The sequence below is a fragment of the Dromiciops gliroides genome, chromosome 5 (assembly GCF_019393635.1).
Source record: "Dromiciops gliroides isolate mDroGli1 chromosome 5, mDroGli1.pri, whole genome shotgun sequence".
Taxonomy (NCBI): Eukaryota; Metazoa; Chordata; class Mammalia; order Microbiotheria; family Microbiotheriidae; genus Dromiciops; species Dromiciops gliroides.
Genome location: NC_057865.1, coordinates 56,885,804 through 56,908,648, shown reverse-complemented (window position 1 = coordinate 56,908,648; position 22,845 = coordinate 56,885,804). Strand labels below are relative to the sequence as shown.

Genomic DNA, 22,845 nt, shown 5'->3' with positions numbered 1-22,845 from the left:
TCTCAACCTCATACAGGGTAATAATAAGTGGCAGAATCAGGACTCAAAACACAGGCATTGTGACCACAAGCCTACAGCGTTCTATATCCCTACCAACTCTGCAGCTGAAATTGCAGGGCCCCAGAGTCCAGAAGAAAGATTAGGACAAAAATGAGAGATTTCATAGTCATCTACATAAACCTGAGGGTTGGAGCCATGCATAGATAAAAGCATCAAAGGAGGGATTTGAGAAAGAGAGAGAGAGAGAGAGAGAGAGAGAGAGAGAGAGAGAGAGAGAGAGAGAGAGAGAGAGAGAGAGAGAGAAATGAGCTCTCCATCCTGTGGAATGCTTCTAGAGAAAGAAGAGCCAACGAAAGGCAGAAAGAGAGGTCAGGAGAATAGGAAGCAAAGCAAAAGAGTTCAGAATCACAGAAGTAGAAGGAAGAAAAAAATGACAAGGGGATTGGTCAGTAACATCAAATACTTCAGTGAAGGATAAGAACTGAGAAATCCCATTGGCTTCTCTTCCTGAATATAAGTACCAGAGATAGAGAGAGCTCAATAGATATACACAGACACTTTAGTGTATTACAAGAGGATGGTCACTCATAGTATTATTCTGCTCCCATGAAGGTGGCCCAGAACTCTTCCCTCAAAGCTTGTCAACCAGCTTCCAAGGAATAACTTTAAAGATACACTGTTTACAAGACAGCTGGAACTGGACAGTTATTTACCTTTATAAGGCAAGCATGGAAATGAGCAATCTGTTCTGAATTCATATTTCAAAAAGAAATTTTCAGATTTCAGCTACACCATGTCCCAAAACTCTGAGGAAAGCCTTAAGCTTCAATAACTTCAGAAGGAAAAAATTCTACAAACATTTTAATTGAAAAGATATTTAATATTTTTAAATATTGATTATCTTATGAAAATTCAATAGGGTCTTGTTCCTCTAGTCATTTTTTTACCTTTGTAAAACTCATCAACTGCTATTCAGTGACTGAAAAGATTATATTTCCAACCCTAACCTTAAGGTAATCCAAAGAATGAAGCTTTGATGCATACAGGACAGTTTTAACATAGCTGCAAAAGAAAATGACTAATAGAGATAGATCAGGTGACTGAGGTGGCCAAGCAAAAGGACCTGCCCTGCCATTCTACTAGTCTGAGAAAGTGGTTTCCAGAAACTGTCATACACACAAAATGCATAATGACAGGATACCCTGCCTTGTCAACTTTAAAATTAAAAACATTATACAAAAATCACATAATTAAAAAAGTATAAAAGCAATGTAGTTACATTTTTCAAGTGATATATTTGTAAGGTTGTAGCATTTATACTTCTGATGTTGTTAAATCTTAACTGCACAAAGATTTGCAGGACACCCTCCACATTCACACCTACTTGTACTTTTGTCAATTTCCACTTCCTTTGATTTACTAATCCAGGAACTTGCAAGGCTTATATCATCTTATATTTTTTTACCCCTTATAGATTTGCAGCCCCTAGAGGTATACAGACATTTAGGTTATTAGGAGGGCACATGGTACACTGGAAAAAATGATTGATTTGGGGGGCGGCTAGGTGGCGCAGTGGATAAGCACCGGCCCTGGATTCAGGAGTACCTGAGTTCAAATCCGGCCTCAGACACTTGACAATTACTAGCTGTGTGACCCTGGGCAAGTCACTTAACCCCCATTGCCCTGTCAAAAAACAAAAAACCCCAAAAAACAAAAAAACAAAAAAAAACAAAAAAACAAAAATGATTGATTTGGAGTTAGAAGACATGGATATTAATCATTACCCTAAGTCACATTCAGTGTGGCTTAGCCTCTCTCGACTTCCATGTCCTTATCTGTAAAATGAAGGGATGGGCTTGATTCTCGCTAAGGGCCCATGCAGCTCTCAATCTAGAGTTCTATGACATGTACTAAGAGTGGATAGATCACTCTTTCTGGAGTGATCTTTTTGCATTCAAATCCTACCTCTGATGCTAACTAGCTATGCAATATTGGAGCAGTCCCTTAACCCCTCTAGGATGCAAGTTCTTCTGTAGAAATAACAAGATTGGACAAGAGGATGTTCAAGATCTCTCTCATCCCCAGTTCTTTGTTTGTTTTTTTTAGTGAGGCAATTGGGGTTAAGTGACTTGCCCAGGGTCACACAGCTAGTAAGTGTTAAGTGTCTGAGGCCGGATTTGAACTCAGGTACTCCTGAATCCAGGGCCGGTGCTTTATCCACTATGCCACCTAGCTGCCCCCATCCCCAGTTCTTTGATTCTTTGATCTTACTGCTTTATTCTCCATGGAGCAAGCAACTGACCAAAGGACATATTAGTACACATTCAAAACCCACCTAAAATTTGTTCAAAAAACATTAAGTACCATCTCCAACAATACACAAACACTCCCTCATTCTATTTCCTTATACATCTCCCCAACCATATCCCAACACTAGAGACCTTCTTCCCATCCTATATTGATTTTATTAACAATGTCTTACTATCACCATGCAAGCCCCTTTTTTTGAGTTAGAAAGCATTCAGAGACTTTAATCCCCCTCTTAACCTCCATACTTTCTTACCAAGGTCCCTAATACAAAGAACAGTTATCAGTGATAACATTACCTTCAAAGTTGGTACCTGTATACAGGTTTTGTTTTGTTTTTTGTTTGTTTGTTTGTTTGTTTTTTTTGCAGGGCAATGGGGGTTAAGTGACTTGCCCAGGGTCACACAGCTAGTAAGTATCAAGTGTCTGAGGCTGGATTTGAACTCAGGTACTCCTGAATCCAGGGCCGGTGCTTTATCCACTGCGCCACCTAGCTTCCCCAGAAACTGTATACAGTAAAGAAAAAAGTTGCAGAAAAGTTGATGGAGAAGAAGTCATTAGCTAGTACAATCTAGGCCACACCACTGTGATCATACAGACCTAGATTTAGAGTTGGAAAAGAACCTGGAGGCCACCTTGTTCAACCTCTTCAATTTATTGATGAAGAAATTGAGGGCAAGAGGGGTTAAGTGACTTTCCCAATGTCACTTCTTATTTCTCTACTATCTGTTCTTCCTACAACTTTATAACTGAACATACTGTGTGGACTTGACTTCAGCATACTGAAGTTGTAAAACGACCATCTAATCCTCCCACAATGAGAATACCACCGAAATTTAAAGTTGGAAAAGAACACAGGCCTGGAAAAAGAAAGAATGTCAGGAATAGAACTCTTTTCTAAAGGCACAGAGGGGATCCATTTCAGATGCCCTGGGTTTTCACATCCTTTTTTTCATTTTTTCTTCATCCTTAAGCATCTATCCCCTTTTTTTTTTGCAGCTTTGTTCTTTTTTAGGTCCCCTGTTAATAACCCTGCAGGAAACAAGTTCAGAGTCGCTGAAAGCTTCCAGCCTCAAACTTGCTCCATTTTCTTAATGTTTCAGCTGAAGAGATAATATTAATTCACTTTAAAATATCATTTTAAGGTTCACAGAGTGCCTTCCTCATTGCAATCCTGAGAGGTAGATATGGCAAGTACTGTTATTGCCATGAAATACCCACAATGGAACTGAAACTCAGTGATAGTGACTCCTCAAGAGCTAATAATACATGACTAGAGTCAAGATATGAAACCAGATGACTCTTGGTCCAGTTTTCTTTCTAGTATTTTATCTCAGGTTAGAGTTTGATTCAGTTTTCACATTAGTCATGTCTTTGCCCCCAAATGAACACATGGTCCTTTTGATTGAGGTAGCTTTCCATGTTTTACTGTAAGTTTCAACCTTCACATTTGTGAAAAACTCAGAATCAAAAAGGTTGTAGCTTAATTAAAATATTGTGGAAAGATTTAATTAGTATTCCCCAACGACAATTAAATTTTAACTTCCGACTGTAAATTACAACATGGCCCGAGCTTGTTAATATGCAATAGCGAGCACTATAAAATAGGTTGTACAGAACAGGTACAAACCCCACCTGGATTTCAAACTGTCAAACTGTCATTCACTACATAACCATCAGCAGGTTACTTTAATCATGTATTAAGAGAGAGTACCAATGGGATCCAGCCTGAATTGGCAAGGATTTTAGAATTTTTATTTAATTTGCCATTTTCACAGGATTTGAATAAAGTTTTGAAAGGAGTTGCTTTTTTTTCTTATTGTAGGGGCAATAAAATTCTCCTATTTCATGAAAATGTAGCTTTTAAATGAAAATATAAGTACTATAAGTTATCTGATTCTTCTGTGATATACATACAGGTCACGTTAATATACAATGTTTCATTTTAAATAGTAGACGTATACACATTAAATATTATATATACATATATATATATATATATATGTGTGTGTGTGTGTGTGAGTATATATACACACACATTATATATGATCTTTGAGAACACCAATAGAGATATTTCTTCCACAGGTACAAATTGTGACCCATTTGTGTGTCCTTACTTTGTCGATTCTTATCCATAATTTCCCTCAATTCCTCTAAAGAAGTTCCACTACCATGGTAAAAAGCCTTCCGGTAGCTCACATATTGTGGGCTTTTACTGGAGTATTTGGACCATCTATTTGTTATCCTTTACACCACCCATATAACCAGGACATTTTCTCTTCTGATCATAAAGTTTCTTATTGATGGCCTTTATAACATGATTTGAATACATGCTTCAGAAGAAAATGTATTAGATATGGAATCAGAGAAACTTGGCTCAAATCACAAGCTCTGTCACTTTTTACCTGTGTGACCTTGGACAAATTGCTTACATCTCTGGGCCTTAGGTTATTCAACTATAAAATTAAGGAATTAGACAAGATGTCTTCAAGTCTCCTTACATTTCTAAATCTATGATCCTACAAGCCTATAACCATAAGCCATGAACTACTTTGGCCTACCAGGGAGAGCTATTGCCCTTTGAGTATCCTACAAGTTTTATTCCTCAGAGCTAATGATGTCCCAAGATTTGCAACCACACAAGAGGGTCAGAAGAATTTCTGTATTGGAAATAAAATAACTACTGATTCACATGCCTACTTCCTCATCATTATAAAATCTTTATAAGAATGAAATACACACGGGGGCATCTAGGTGGCACAGTGGATAAAACACTGGCCCTGGATTCAGGAGGACCTGAGTTCAAATCCAGCCTCAGACACCTGACACTTACTAGCTGTGTAACCCCTGAGCAAGTCACCTCTCATTGCACTGCCAAAAAAAAAAAAAAAAGAATTAAATAGACAAAGGGAAGAGAGGTCTGCAGAGGAGACCATAACTTTACCATCACATAATTGGCTAAAAGATGCAGAAAATGAATACAAGATGTTTCCATGTTTATTGTTTGTGGATCACCAAAAAAGAATTTAATTTAGTAGAGGAAAATTCAGCCTTGATAGCTTTTCCCCAAAAAGGAAGTATATCATGCATATGTTAAGATCAGACATGATTTCATGACAAATGAAGCCTTGGAAACAATTCCATCCAACAGTTCTCTGGCTATTAATAGAGAAAAAGGCATAAGCCAAGGAGGTCTATATTCAACAAAGATATCCACTATATTCATGGAAGATTTCTTGCAAAAATTCCAAGTGGAAGAGAAATTCCCTATAAATGGTGAAGTATTCCAGATGTTCCTGGTTGTGGATGATATACCGATTGGCTCAAGCTCCAAAACATTAGAGAGTCAGGTCAATGATATCTATGATAATTCAAAACAAATCAGCCTAATAATCTACACAAAGAAAAGTAAATGGATAAAAATTGCCTAATATTAGACTATGCTATGTATGCAGATGGCCAGCCCACAGAGTTATTTTAGCATTATATAGATTTGGAAAAGTCATTGCAGAATAATAATGAGTTGGACCAAGAATTAAACAAAAAGAATAGTCTAGATTGCATTTGGGAAATGGCACAAGGCTTTGAATGATCCCATGCTGCTCCCCAGTGCAATGAATCATCTTTGCAATACCAATTTCATGTGTATATGTATGTGTGTATGTAAGTTGTAAGGGGCTAAAATTCTAGCTGTGATGTCTAAAATCTAATGAGTGGCCGCCTTCAATTAGAAGCTTTAGCAAGAGTTTATTTTTAAGTATTTATTAAAGTGCATCAGAAGTTGGTGAGGAGAGAGAGAGGTAAAAATTGAACTATTTCTAAGGGTGCCCTGCATCTCACCCGCCAAAGCCCAAGTCAGGAACCCCAAAAGCCTCACCTCAGCGGCTTCTCCTAGAACCTCTTGTGAAACCGGAAATAGGCCTGTACACACACACACACACACACACACACACACACACACACACACACACACACCTCCAAGCTAATTGACTGGTAACTTTGACTGACACAATTAATAGGCCGTAACTTCCGGACACTAAAGTAACATGGTTTCCAAGTCACATGCTTTCTCCTCATGACAGAGCTTCCCTGAAATATCTTTCTCAACAGGTTGTTAGCACTCTAAATCTCACAGTGTATATATGTGTGTGTAAAATGCTAAAGTTTGCAAAACAATCAAGCAATTATTAAAACTTTATTAAGTAACTACTATGTACTCTGCTATACACACACACACACACACACACACACACATATTGCTTAATATGTGTGTTGAATTGAATTGAAATTTTTCTGGATATACCAGAAGGAACAATGTACCTTCTATCCTAGGACAACCTGTGAAAGCCAAGTTTGTATTGATGACAAATATAAAATAATTCCAAGATTGGCTAGATTAGTAGCAATATAAATATCTAGAATTAAAAGTTTAGGGCCACTAGATGGCACAGTGATGGCCCTGGATTCAAAAGAACCTGAGTTCAAATCCAGACTCAGACACTTGACACTTAATAGCTGTGTGCCCCTGGGTAAATGACTTAACCCTCATTGCCCCCACCAAAAAAAAAAAAAGTTTAAAGGGTTAAATCTGACTAATGTGAGAGTTAGTAGTGGTGGTGGTGGTGGTAGTAGCTGTTATTGTTAGTAGTGGCACTAATAACATTTATATGGTGCTTACTATATGCCAGACACTGTGTAAATAATTTACAATTACTGTCTCATTTGATCCTCACATCTCACAACTCTGGGGAGTAAATGCTATTATCATCCATATTTTATAGATAAAGAAACTAAGGTTAAGTGACTTGCCCAGGATCACATAACTAGGAAGTGCCTCTGGCCAGATTTGAACTCAGGTTTTCCTGACTCCAGGATTGACACTCTATCTTCTGCACCTAGCTTCCCCAGTAGAGACTATGGTATAAATGATGCTGTAATATCTATAGTAAAGCAACATGTGTGCAGAGTTAATAATTTTTTAACATTCTAACTGGTAGAGTAAGAGTATTTTAGCAGAGACTATTTGAATGCATTTGTTCATATCTATGAGACAAAAATATATTATAGGTTGACAAGTCCATCAAAGAAATGCAGAAAACTCCCTTTCTCCCACCTAGGACTATCTCAGCTGAACATTCCACCTAGAAAGTTGGCAGATACATAATAAGCAAGGCTTCCCTAATTTAGGAAGAGCTACAAACAAAGGGGAATGAGTTGTTACCATTGCCCAGACTGTCCCATTTGAAGTTCTTTCCACACAGAACAAAGAGGTACTGATTGTTCTGCAATCAATGGGACCTGTCACCAAAGATACAAAGATCACTTTTTCCCACTCAAGTCATCAGAACTTTATAGAATTAAATGAATCTACTGAAATAAGATTATTTTCAATATTTAATAGTGCACACACCAGAATGCTCCATCTGACCTTCTGACATCTTCACCATTGGACCTGCCCTCTATGACTTTACAGCTATACTCAGTTTGCATTTATAAATGCATAAGTATACTTGCCAATGGGCATGTCTCTTTCTGGGTGCATCTTCATTTACATACTGGAATAAATGAAGCTTTTTGCTTAAAAGATTTTTGCAGAGTAATAACTTCAATCTTCTTTCTCCCTAGACCTTATCCACAAAGTGAAATGGTCAGATAAAAATCCAGTAGAGAAATACAGACGCTAAAATTATAGCTATACAACCACAATACAATCAGAAGAGGTTGCAGAATGTTTCATGCATCCAGTTCTGATAAAACATAAAGCAGTCTTGGAAGCAGAAGAAAACATAGGTTGCTTCTACAGGGGCTCAGTCAAGTGCCATACTGGACCCATTGGCTCCAACTTCTAGGGGCAGACATATTGCCATGAAATCTCCTCCGTTGATGGAGTTAATTAATACACAGGAGAATTTGCTTGGCCCCTCTCAGATTGCTTCTACTGAAAACACAACCTATTCCTTCAACTCAAACCAGTGTTTGAATAAAACTCACCCTTACACAACTACATTGCCTCCAATTACCCAAAATAAAAAATACAAACCAGCAAACACATTGTTTTCAATGAGAAGGCAAGGCTTTCTGTTAGCCTTTTATTAGTAACTTATGAAATGGAGTGGGATGAAAAAAGTGACATATGAAGAGTACTTCTAATTATTTCCATGCTTCATCAAAAATATAATATTTTAGGCTGACCATTTAAAACATCCTACTTCACTTATCACTTTTAAAGAATGTTTTACCCATTATTTTTAGATAAAATGAGCTGAGTTCTATGACCAACTCACTAAAAAGAAATTAATCAAAATGTCACTGATAAAGGCAGCTTGCTCCCATTTCCCAAGAGTTTTAAATGCAACATTATACTGCTGTCACAGACCTTTGACCTTTGAATGTTTTGCTAAGATCTTCAAGTGGTTTGATAATTTCTAAAAATATAGATCTATTATCATATCTTAGAGGGAAAAATCTGATGCTTAAAATGTTATAAACCTTTTACTTGTCTCTGCTCATTCCAGAGTTTCCTTATATTTGAAAGACATTGAATATCTCCTTTTATTCTTAAAATAAAAACAACCAATTAGGTTGATATGTACAAGTCAGAGAAAATTCAGGAAACTTCATGTTATCTGAGACTACATATTTTAGTTTATGGATGATGCAAAGAGTCCCCAAAACCACAAGATCTTAGATGTCATATTCTCCTGCTTTCAAAGAACAAACTTTGTTAGGAAGAACATAAACACTGGGAAATCCAGGCACGTTTGGGTGCTAACACTTTGCAAGTTATTATTTGGAAGTTTGGGCAGCTAGGTGATGATTGTACTTCAGTGATATCAGTTTCCACTTCTTGCCCTCCCCAATATTTCTTACCTAGTTCCTCTATTCTCTTCTTATCCCCACTCTGCTTCTTTCTAATTCCTCAGCACCTGCTGTTTTCTCTCCCTTCTTAACATTTCAGGCATGACTCCCTTTGTTCCTATCAGTTAGGTATTCTTTTTTTTTTTTTTGCGGGGTAATGGGGGTTAAGTGACTTGCCCAGAGTCACACAGCTAGTAAGTGTCAAGTGTCTGAGGCTGGATTTGAACTCAGGTACTCCTGAATCCAGGGCCAGTGCTTTATCCACTGTGCCACCTAGCCGCCCCCCAGTTAGGTATTCTTAATACAATCCATATCTTTAAGTAAAAAAAAAATGCATTTTTAACATAATGTCTCTCTGTACCACATGTGGGTATAGGGTGGGGATGGGAAATAAGTTATTAAAATTTACTAAAATCAGTAAACTGATGCCATAGTGATTGGGGGGGGGCGGGTAATACAGTTTGTCATTCCTTTGATGTTATTACATTCTACTGCAAATAGCATCCAGGGCTATATGATTCTGCTTCTAATTGTTATGATCCATTTAAATGTAATAAAATATAATCTGACTTTTTCTGATTCTAAGAATAACATACATATTTTGTCAATAATCCATGATCTTAGAATGCCCATGACCAGGCTAACAGTCCCCATATTTCATGAGTGAGAATTCTCACTGTTTTCCAGACTACTACACTGATAAAACAGAAATGGGATTGGCTCAGAGTTCTAGCTGTAGATGAAAAGTAAACCAGCTTTTAGTGGGGACAGTTCTCATCAATAACAACTCCTAAATGAATGAAGCCAGCTTCCCTTTCTTTCTAACCACCCACATGGAAGTTCAGAAAACAGGTTAATTCTTCTCCTCCAAGATCTTGCCCAACTAGTAAGAACTATCAAGAGACTGGTATATTTGGGAGGTGGAAAGGTGCCAGCTACAGCTTTTCACTCTAACCATTGCTAGGGCAGCTAACAAGGGGAATGGCTGATCACATCAGCATTTCCACAAAGTGTAGAAAGATGACTGTTAAAGTAATGGTCAGGGAGTCAAAGACCATTCCACTACTCACCAGGCAAAAATGGTTGACACATCATTCATACCATAGTCTCTACTGGGGCAGCTACAAGCTGGCTCCTGCACCTATCATTTCACTGAAATAGCTCTCCCTCAAAAAGCAGATTCCTGCTCTACCAAGAAACACTATTTCCTGATTCTATACCTACATGGACAGTTTCCTCCACACAAAGTGGAGAGAATGTCCAATAGTATGGACACAGAGATCCCCGAGTCACATGACCCTGTGTCCATTCCTCTTAAGGAGCTATGGATCTCAGGATTTAAAAAAAAAAAAAACTTGCCCAAAGAATGCAGAAAAGAATTCAGTGGCCAAAATTCTGGTCTAAGGCATAGGCATCATTGCTCTTTGGGGATGCCTTGCTAAAAGCTGTAGAAGAAATCCCAAAACTCAACTCATGCCTCGTAACCTTGAGATTCCAGCTCCTTCTGCACTATTGCTGTGTATCTCTTGCTCTCTCTCCCTGTGTGTGTGTGTGTCTCTCTGTCTGTCTGTCTGTCTCTGTCATGCTGTCTCTCTCCCCCTCTCCCTCTCCCTTCCTTCCTCCTCATTTGATTTCACCTTCTTTTCTACTTTCTTACTGATTCAATATTAACTGAGCATTACTGTTTGAAGAACATGGTTTCTCAAACAGGCAATGGTCCTATTCAACCCAATCCTACACCATCCAAGTACATCAAAGACTGTTATGAGCTATACAGAACTGCCACTCTGGTAACCCTAACAAAAATGGTATTATTAGTATTACTATTAATAATATTAGCTAATATTTATGTAGCACTAAATATTTATCGACTGATCAGCCAAGGCATATAATCCTTTCACTAAGAATGAGTGATATAATAGAAGTCATTTAACTTGCAGCTAGTTGGTACAGTAAGTAGATAAGAGTGCTGGGCTTGGTTGGGTAAGCAAGACATGAGTTCAAATGCAGCCTCAGACATGGACTAGCTGCTAGCACTATGATCCTGGGCAAGTCACTTAACCTTTGCCTCCATTTCTTTATCTGTAAAATGGAATGATAATAGCACCTATATCATAGATTTTTCTGAAGATCAAATGAGATAATAGTTGTAAAGTGTTCAGTACTAGCAGAAAATAAGGACTTAATAAATACTTGTTTCTTCTGTCTGCTCTGTCTCCTTCAATTTAGTCAATTTAGTCCATTGAAATCCTGCACCTACTCCTTCAACACATATCAACATATTCTCAAATCGACATTCTTTCTTATGGACATCATTCAGACTTGTAATAAGGTAGTGAAGAGAATACTACCCATAATTGTGTTCTGCTCCCAATTCATGCCCTACCTAGCTATGGGACCTTATGCAAATTGCTTTATTTTTCCAGTATTTAGCATCTTTAAGTTCTCTGGTTCCAAACCCTATTAACAAGATAGGACAGTGTAAAATGCAGATTTTCTCTCAGTATTCCTTTACCAGTTAACTGATTATATACCAAAATAATTACAGAGGCCGTTATTTTTATTTTTTAAGAAAAAATATTATCTTTTCCTTCACTCACCATTTCAATCAAATTGCAATCATTGCTAGCTATTCCCAATACATGGTGATACAAGAACCCATTAATTTTATACCCTCACACTTATTTTGTTTAAGTTCCTACAGGGCAAACTTTCTGCACTTTATATGGTATCCCAGATAGACAAGCTGTACAAATTACAATAGGCTTATTAACCACCTCACTTTGTATTTTCTAGTTCACTGACAACAACGAACAAATGTGCACTAAGTCCCACCCAAAATGATTAGCTCCAGGCTGCCAGATGGCCTAATCCTCCTACCTCCTGGCTATTCCAAGGAAAAATGCCAAGTTTCCACGAGAGACCAAAGGTGGTAGTAGTGCTTCAGCTTGTAAATGAGGGCCTACATCTTGGGCACTGATTACTTACTGAACATGTGTGCTTGTTGATGGTATGGGCTGCCCATACATCAAGAATGGACAAGCCTTGCAAAATGATCCTAAAACCATGCACTTGGAAAACTAGCTTCAAAATGATGGCCGTGATCCCTCAGAATTCTTACAAAGAAAGGCTTAGCTCTGTTGGCTTGTAAGCTGCTTTCTGTAGGGAAAAATGACCTAATTACCTAATGAAGGTTTTATTTGGATCAAAGAATGTTGCTTTCCTTATCATTCTGCCCTTCTACAACTTTTTATAATGAGCTGTATCTATTGTTCAGGAAGGACAATATTAACAGCATGTTCTGATTAGGATGACTGACAGGGAAAGCTAATTACCAAAATCTGCTGGGTGTGTTCAATTTTAATGGAACTTTTATACCAAAACATCATATATCACCATATGTTAATATATGTTATATATTAACATATGGTGATATATGGTATATATGATATAATAGCATATGGCAATATATGATATATCTAAGCATATGGTGATATGTGACATGTATATGTGTGTATGCATATAAATATATGTGTGTATAGACAATTTTAAATCAAGAACATTTATCAGATGAATTCCATTCCTCAAATATTGTCCCAGACAGCCAATAAAACCCTTGCTGCTTTCCCCCTACAAAGTAAACAGTGCAGCACTAACCAATTAACCCTATCCCAACTGTAAGTAGATCTAAACCTTCATCTTTCTAGTAGAAAGAAAAGGTATCAGGCAGACACCATCTCCAGAATGATTCAAAAAAGTGTAGAAAGCTCATGGGAGCATGGCTTTAGAGCTAGTTTATGACGCTATTTAGTTTCCCCTTAAATAGACAAGAAAGTTGAGGCCTAGGAACCTGACTATAACCACAAAGAAGCAAGCATCACAGTTGGAATTGCAAATCAGCTGGATGGTGCAGTGGATAGAGCTACAGGCCTTGAGTCAAAAGTTTCATCTGACTGAGTTCAACTCTGGCCTCAGACACTTCCTAGCTGTGTGACCCTGGGCATATCACATAACCCTGCTTGCCTCAGTTTCTTCATCTTAAAATGAACTAGAGAAAGAAATGGCAAACAAGAAAACCCCAAAGGGGGTCACAAAGGGTCAGATACAACTAAAATGACTGAACAACCACCACCTCTGACCCCAGAGCCAGAGTACTTTTTTACTGCCTCCTTGGAAAGAAGACTTCCCCTAGAGACAAAAGTCCCAGGTTCGAATCACATCTCTGGTATCTACTCCCTTGTAGGACTTTAGGGAAAGTCTCACCTTCCTAGGCGTCAGTTTTATCATCAGTCAAATGCAGGAATTGGTTCAGTTGGCCTCTGATACTCTGTCTTGCTCTAAATGGATGATTCCATGATTCAACTCTTTCCATTCAACCCTTTCTTAAATCTGGCACCACACATTTCCATAGTACTAGCAAAAGCCTTCCTGAGCTGGGGGTGAAGGGAGAAGCAGAGGGAAAGCTGAGATGACCCCATGGGTATGGTAAAGGCAAAGAGGATAGAAGCAGGGTACAAAGAAACAGAAGTTGGCAGTCGGGGACAGACTCCGCCTTCCTAATTGGACATCTCCAACCAAATATGCATGCTTGTTGGGGATGATATAGAGTAGATTCATCTCCAAGTAAAATTTAATCACCTTGTTAACCTTGTGCCCTCAGCCATTCCCCCTTTTTTCTGTTGTACCTTTATTGGGGGGGGGGACAAAAAGGGTTAAGTGACTTGCCCAGGGTCACACATCTATTAAGTGTCAAGTGTCTGAGGCTGCATTTGAACTCAGGTCTTCCTGAATCCAGGGAGGGTGCTGTAACAATTGGAGTGGAGTTACTGTAGGAAAGCTCCACCATGAGGAGAAGGCGTCTAAGGGCAAGCCATGCAGCTTGCCAGGTTAGTTCCTTGGCGTCAAGAAGTGACGTTTCCTCGTGGGTACTGTCTATCAAAGCTATCAGCCAATTAGCTTGGAGCTGAGTGTGTGGGGACAGAATATTTCCAGTTTTCACAGGAGGCTTGTGGGACCAAGAAGGGGCGAGGCTCTCTCTCTTTGTCAGGACCTCGAGGAGAGTGGAGCAAAAATGCTGGCTCCCTGAGATAGATAGCTGAGTCTAGGCCTCTGTCTCTCTCTCTTCTCCAAATTCTTATTCTTAATAAATGCTTAAAAGTCTAAGCTCTTACTAAAGCTTATAATTTATTGGCGACTACTCATTAGATATTTTGGGCAGTATAGCTATATAGCAACTTTACAATGCTTTATCCACTGCACCACTTAGCTGCCCCTTGTTGTGCCTAGTCTTAAAAGTATCAATTCCTACAGGAGATAAAGATAGAAGTATTGTCCTATGATAGAGATTTTCTTGTGTCACCTGATCATGTTATCCATTTCCAATCCCTGCCCTCCCCATGATCATTTACTTTCCCATTTTCCATGAAATCCCCTCAGCATATCTATCTTCTTCTGAATCTCAATTTTCCTGAGAAATGCTAAGTCCCCTTCTCCTGAGGCAGGAAATTGTCCATAGAAATTGACAACCCTCTCAGAAAATAGGCTCCCTGAGAAACAAATGCCTACAGATGATATCATTGTCAGATCCTCATCTCCTATTATAAAATATACCTCTTCCCTTATGAGTGTGTTATTCAATGGGACCCCTCCCCTTACTAAACTGAGCTATTTCCCCTTTTCTGTTGTTCCAATTCCTTCCATTGCCACCTTTCCTTTTACCCAGTAATTCTTCCTGAGACACTCCAAGAGTTATTTTTTTCTTTGTTGTGTACCACTGAATTGAGCAGGGTATATCACACATCTGCTTCTATAAAAATATGGAAAATTTCATTTATGTGTCATCCTTACTAGGGGCATTGGCTCATCTTCTCTTTGATTCCAGATGTTATATTTGTGCTGCTAAAGCAAACACTTAAGTAATTTTTTTAAATGCCATTGGTTAAGTTCTACATTTTGGTTCAAAGTGGCAACAAATGTATTAACCATAGTTATGCATCAATTGAAATTTAGTGACCTTAGAGAGGCCGCCTGGTGGGATGGAAAAACATGGCATTTTGAGGCCATAGGTCTGAATAATGGCTTTTCAACTTCTGACTTCTGCAACCAGAGGCAAATCATTTTCCTTCTCTGAAGCTGTTACCTCATCTTTAAATTGGACAGGATGAATTCTCCAACTCATTCTAGTTCTAAATCTGATCCTATGATCTTAAATGAATTGTCATAAGAACACAGTGTGTGAAAAATCTTTTGAACTTTACTCATTGTTTCTCAGAGATCCTCTTTCAAAGAGGTCCCAGACATTTCTACTTACCTCTCATGTTTTGCTAACAAGTTTGAGAGGTGGGACTAATAATCTCATGTAAGTAGTACCCTGGGTCACTGACATCTATGAGGTCTCTTATGATACTTAGACTTCTAATGCTTATTTATGAAAGAAGGAATAAATGAAGGGAGGGAAGGAGAAATAAAGGGAGAGAAAAACGAAGGAAGGGAAGGAGGAAATGAGGAAGACAGGAAAGAAGGAAGGGAAGAAGGGAAGACAGAGGGACAAAGGAAAGCAGCATTTATTACAGGCCTATTACAAGCCTTGTACTTTTAAATTTTACAATTTAAGCATTTTGTCCTCAAAACAACCCTGGGAGGCAGGTGCTATTTTTATTATTTATTTTGTAGCTGAGGAAACCAAGGTAAAGAGAAGTCCAGGGTTACACAGCTAGTCAGTATCTGAGGCTAGATCTGAACTCAGACCTTCATTCTATTTTTTTTTGCAGGGCTATTGGGGTTAAGTGACTTGCCCAGGGTCACACAGCTAGCAAGTGCCAAGTGTCTGAGGCTGGAACTGAACTCAGGTACTCCTGAATCCAGGGCCAGTGCTTTATCTACTGTGCCACCTAGCTGCCCCCCAGACCTTCATTCTAATACTAGTACCTTATCTACTTTTCTACCTAGCTGTCTCTGCCTACAGTAAGGAGTAAAATAATAAATAATAATAATAAATAGCATTTATATCCAATTAATGAAGCACTTTAAACAGTCAGTTAAGTGGTCCTGGGTTATTTAAAGGTAAACTCACCATTGCACCAAAACAAGGGAGGTTAAATAGATTGAGGTCTGAAAGAAGGGAGGGTTAGGCATCATCTATCCTATCCACTGCAGTAAGAAATAGAAAGGTCAAGTGGAAGGCGTCCTGGGGAAATGGAATAGGGGAATGGGGGGAAAATCCCATTTGAGTTTGTTCCACATTGAATTCTGAAAGTAATCTGATCTGCAACACCTAGTGATGCCCAATTGATCTCTGGCGGTATCTGAATGAATTCTTTCAACCCTTGGCATCCGGGCAATGAGGTGGAAAGTGACAACTATTGATCTCTTGATGGTTTTCTGATTGTTACCACCTTGTGCCAAGTTAAGTGATGACAGGCACAATGAGAGTGAAAGTTACTGACCAGTAAATTAAACGTCCCCAAAACACTGGGGATTGGGCTTGTGCTAGAGGGAATTGAATGAGAAAGTAGATCCGTTTAGACATGATTACTCATTAGTCCACTTTGAATGAGTCTCTGCCTCCTGCAATCCCTGGCTACCTTCAAGATTCAGCTTCACCTTGACCTTCCATATGAGGCCTTGCCTGGTCTCCCCCAGTTGCTAGTGCCTCCTTCTATCTGTACCCTGAGTATCGCCTTATATCTGTTTTATTATTTCTTTGCATACCTAAATGAGGCTGCTAGCTATACTGTGCATAGAACATTAGCTCTGAAGTCAGGAAGACCTGAGATCAAATCCTGGTTCAGATACTTACTAACTCTGTGACTTTAGACAAGTCATCTGATCACTTTCTACTTCAATTTCTTTATATGTTGATGAGAATAAAATAATATTTACATAATACCTTGCAAAATTTAAAGTAACATAAATACTATTAATATTATTCATAATTATTATTATTAACAATTAATAATAAATTATGTTTCCCCTCTTAGACTATACCCTTGAACACATGGACTTTCACTTTTGTCTTTGTATCCCAGTGCCTAGTACTATCTTAGGGAGATAGTGAAGTTTAATAAGGGCTTATTGATTGATGAAAAAGTTAGAAATCTAGGGAATTCCCATTAGTCTATTTATATTCTGACTTAACAATTGTTTTGACCCACCCAACACACACACACACACACACACACACACACACAAATTACTGATTGTTCAATTGAAATAACCATACTATTTTGTTGTTTTGACATTATATACATGTTTTAAATTATTGAATGAACAAAAAAAAGAGAAAATAGTTAAAGGAAGAAGGCTACAAGGGATAGCATTACCAACACCAACTTCTAGTGTATAAAAGAACGGTGTATATGTTTTGACAAATGGCATCCTGGAGTGACAAGATGGATGGGGAATAAAAGAAATCATCCAATTCTTCATTGACATTATAGTGAAACTGTTCTACCACTCACTATCTGGGTCTTTTTAGGGTGAGTTACAATCTCCCAGCATCTCAATCTCTTAACGTGTAAAATGGAATAATATTACAGTTACATTATCTAACTCACCAAATTCTTATGAGGATCAAATGAAATGAAAACATTTTGTAAAAGTACAAAGCACTATGTAAATATAAAGTAAAAAGCTAAGTATGTCAGAAGCTTGAGTTTAAAACTAACAAATTGGTGGTAGTGACTGAAAAGAGTTGGGTACCTGGCAAGGAGCAGAGGCAGGATGTAATCCAGTAAGGAAAGGACCACCAAGATGAGACATGCCAGGGTGCTGGCCTGCACCAAAATAAATGAATGATCCTAAAAATAAACAAACTGACTTTAGATATACTTAAAACTTAGTATTAGGAATTATTTTCCCTAAAATTAAATCCTCTTGAATATCCAATTTACTTTTTTATTTTGATATGATATAAATTTTATTTCCATTCCTTTCCCAGTAATCCCTGCAAATAATCAAAGGTTCTTTCTTTAAATTTTACTTTATGAATTATACTGAGCATTTTGATATGAATCAAGTTTAATTGATTAAAAAAGCTAGTTTTCATCTGGAACCCCTAAAGAATGTTTTCCACTGACAACTGGTGATGTAAATAAACTTTGAAATCAAAATTAAATTAAGTGTCTAAGCTCACTGTTATGTATTCAACTTGCCCTTATGAAATCCCCATGAGGGCTCTATTTTTTAAACATCTTCACAAAGTTCTGAATGGTATGAACCAATGAAATGAGCTCCCTTTCTCCTGGGGCCTGCTAGCTTGACATTGTTGTCTGTGCTAGTGGAGATGAAAGCTTAATTAAAGATCTAATCTGAACTTTGGCAAAATAACCGCCTCAGGATTCTGACGATAGCAGATGCACTGAAGGCAAAGGTAAAAGAGGATAACATCTCATATCATCTCCAGCCTTAACGTACTTTGGCTGCTGTCAGGGTTAGCATCACTGAATAGTGAAAACATACAAGGAAGCTTCCTCTGCAAAACAACATCAGAGGCTTGACCTGTCCTCTGATAAATACAAACGCATGTGAAACTTGGCAAGTTGGCTATTGTGACTGAACAGGAGCATGTTCTGAACACCATTTTCATAGATATGTGTCAATGCAATTACACAGAAGGAAGGAGAATTCAGAGCTAAATGTCAAGTTACATTTGATATGCAGTGACACAGACCGAACCAACCACCTTGTGGTGGGAATCAGCAATACTCATAACTAGACTAGTTTGAAACTTAAAGTAGTTTTGAAAATCTCAAAGCCAAGAGTAGTTATTTAACTAGGGAACAGGGGTAAAAGTTGGTGGAGTAGGAAGAAGAGAAGAATTCTAATGTCCATATCTAGAAATAACGGAGCCTGAATTAAGAGAAGTCAATTTCATATTTTGAATCTCATGTAGATTAAATGATGATAATCAGTCAATAATTATGTATTAAGCTCTGATTACATGTCAAATTAACTGTGCTAATTACTGGTGATACAAAGAAAAGGAAAAACTGCTCCTGCCCTCAAGAAACTTATATTCTAAAACAAAGACTGCTAGTCAGTATAAAAGGAAACAGACTACACTTGTAGGCAGGGGGAATTGAATTGAAACACTACCTCAGACAATAGCATGGACCCTGAACAAATCATTTAATCTTGATCTGCCTTAGTTCCACCATATGCAAAATGAGAGGTTTAGCCTGGTGGTGTCAATGATTCCTATGATCCTATATACATATATATGTGTGTGTGTGTATAAATATAGAATAAGTAACTGTGTAATATCCATAGACACATAGTCAACTATTCTTAATCACCATCATCCATTCTTTGTTTTAAAATTTAACATAGTTTTGGTTTTGTTTTTTTTTTTACTTTATGCTTATATAGTTATGTGATTATTTGCAGTTATGTACAGGATCCAAAATGGCCATTTCTAGTGCTAAAATTCTATAAATCTGTGACTCCATTAAATGTGAGACTTTGACATCTAAAAATAGTAGGTTTGATGGCATTTCCAAAGAGTCCTCAATTTGAGCAGTTTAAAACTATAATAAAAATTGGACATTAAACCTTTATGAGAACTTGAGTCAATAAAGAGGAATCCCCAAGGAAGGCAGGGCATATCCTTGGAACCTCCTCAATTTGACCTCTTAAATTTTCTGGCAGCCATTAAAAGCAAAACAGAGATGCCATCTTCTATCTATACTAGGTTTTCATAATGTCCCTCATTATTGGCGTTACTTCTTGAAGTTAATACTTCGCATGAACTCAAAATTTATGTATATGCTTACATGTTACATCACTCAGTAGGACTGCAGTTCTTTGAAGACAATGGCTACTTCATTTTTTTATCCTTGAAAGTGAATCAAGGGAGGGGGGGGCTCAGCTAGGTGGTGCAGTGGATAAAGCATCAGCCCTGGATTCAGGAAGACCTGAGTTCAAATGCAGCCTCACACACTTGACACTTATGAACTGTGTGACCCTGGAAAAGTCACTTAACCCTCATTCCTCCCCCCCCCCCCAAAAAGAAAGCAAATCAAGGAAAGTCAAGGTGGAAAGTTTCCTAATCTAGAAGTTTCTTATACCAAGGAGATCACAGGTCCATTCCCTATGCCTTGTATATCCTGGGCACCTAGCATCATGTCTTACACATAGCATATGGCCTTAGTAAACATTAAAATGAATTAAATTGCTGGTGGAACTCTACTATTAATAGCCTTACCCAAAGGTATTGGTTATTATTTTTTTCCTTTTCCTTCATTTTTCTCCTTCTTTTTCTATTCTTTCCTTACCCTTTCATTCTTTCCATTCCTTCTTTTTACTCACCTATGCTGAAAAGTCTGGAAATGGCAGCCTTTCAGACTTTCATTAAGTACTTACTATGGGCCAGATATTGTATTAATTACTAGAGATTGAAAGAAAAGCAGAAACTTGGACCCTGGCTTTAAGGGGATTATATCCTAATAGGAACATAAACACACAAACAATTATTTCCATTCAAGTTAAAGAGAGGAAATTCAAAAGGGAGCTCAATGGAAACCAGATTTTCCCCAATTACTCCTGGGACCAAAACAGTTTGTAAGACCTAGTTCAGACATCTTCCTTTTCACCTATAAAAAGTCTAATCTTATATTTTCTCTGATCTTCATAAGTTAGATCTGGATATTGGTTCCCAATTTCATGAGCTTAGCTTTATTTTTACAGATTGTTTATAGTACAGAACAAAAGGGGAATCTGGTAATATTTATCACAGGTGACTTACCAGAATATTTTTATAATAAATCCTACACATGCTGCCATTATTAGGAAAGGCCTAAAAATAACAATTTGCTCATTGTAAGGATTTGATTCACAATGTGGGCTTGAAGACTACTATTATAATTTTTCAGTTTGAATAGAATATTCAAACTGTTATTCCTTTACCCAGGTTTTCAGTGACTCCTTTTTGCCACTACACCTTGGAATTTAAAACCTTTCACAATTTGGTTTCATTCACACCTTTCCAGATTCATTTCACATTGTCCTCTTTCATATACTCTATTTTCCAGCCAGTTGGTATTTCCTAGACAGCCTAAGTGTTAGTTTCTTCCTCTCTCATATTATCTTCCATCTGCTCTCTCTATATAAGTACCTAGTTATTTACATATTGCCTCTCCCCATTAGAATCTGAACCCCTGACAGGACAGGAACTCTTTTTCCCTTTCTTTGTTTCTGAATGACTTAGCACAGTGCTTAGCACTTAGCAAGTTTTGAATAAATGCTTGTTGATTAACTTGTTGCTTAAAATTCTGAACGATGCATGGACTCCAATCTCCATGCTTTTTTCCCAAGTGACTTGACATTCTTGGAATTCAGTCTTCTTCAATTCAGCCTACAGAAATTTTCAAGGCTTAAGGAAAGCATAATGCCCTACAGGAAGCCTTTCCTGACCTCCCTAACCATCAGTGCTCTTTTAAATTATTTTTTATTTGCTAAACTCTATGAATATTGCATTCTTCCACTTAAATATAGATTCCTTAAGATAGAAACTATTTTAATTATGATTTTTTGTGTGTGTATGCCACTGCCTAGTGGTAGTGAAAAAATGCTCATTAAATGAATAGATGAATGCCTTTTTTACGTGTTGTTTTCTTTGCAGAGGACACCACATTACTGGTTCATTATGTCATAATACCAGCTTTTAGCAGTTGAAAATGGTTCCTCCAAGTAGATTATATGTGGTTCTGGATAAAATGTTCTTCTGATATCCATCTCCAACTATTAGTAACCTTGAATCTATCTCCACCTTCTTAACACCACTATCATGGACACAAAATCTCAATGTCAAAATGAAGCTTATTGACACCAAAATAAAGACACAGAACTTTCTCTGTCATGACATAATTAACTGAGTTTAAGGGGTTAGTCTAACAGATTGATGGTCAAAACTTTCTTCCTAGTCTCCACTGGCTTCTACTAATGTCAAGATCAAAACTGCTTTTATTTGGCATTCTTCTTTAGAAATTACCAAAGAAAACTAAATCAGGATGATGTTAAGTAGGAACAAGTACTTTTAGAGGTCAGTGAACCACAATTTCACAAAGCTTACAATTTGGTGTCATTCTTTTTCAAAGTGAACCGGAGATCTTGGAATGTTTAAGCAATCATTTCTTTTATTTGGCATTTGATGGGCTCCTTTTAAGGTGCTAAGTAGAGCATTTTAAAGGGATATAAAAATACAGAATTAGTGAAAATAAGCAGATTAAAAGGAGTTAAGGTTGTTCCAAAAAGGGAAAAGATGAAACGTAGTTTAATTACATCCCAGTACTTGGGGAGTTGCTATGTGGATGGTGCTAAAATACTGCTCTCTATTTTCACAGGGAAGATTAAACTATTTTTCCTTGTCTTTATAGGGTTGGAATAGCTCTGCAAAACAACCTCAGCAAAATCTCATAATTTCAGACTGCTATAGAGAATTTCAATGCAAGCTTTATCTTTATTAACTTTTCTTTAACTTTCATAAGTAGAAGAAAACCTGAAATATTACATTCCCACTAATTTAATTCTATATACGGAGGAAAATTACATAGGGGATATATGTTTACATATGTTTATTGGTCACTATAGATATCAAGGAAGTCATAGGAACCAAGATATAGCTTAAATAGCTCCAATGTTTAAATACTTGAACACATGTAGAATTTGTGATCTTCATGAATG

At 37.5% G+C, this 22,845-nt stretch overlaps 1 protein-coding gene and 1 pseudogene across 1 annotated transcript in view; both read right to left on the bottom strand.

Annotated features, from left to right (window-relative positions):
* MALRD1 (MAM and LDL receptor class A domain containing 1) overlaps nt 1-22,845 on the bottom strand; it is a 910,872-nt gene that overhangs the window by 734,982 nt on the left and 153,045 nt on the right. The window contains 1 exon segment of the mRNA XM_043967510.1: nt 17,866-17,963. Within this exon segment, the coding sequence (XP_043823445.1) occupies nt 17,866-17,963 (98 nt within the window).
* Nucleotides 14,976-15,076, bottom strand: LOC122730246 (annotated as a pseudogene).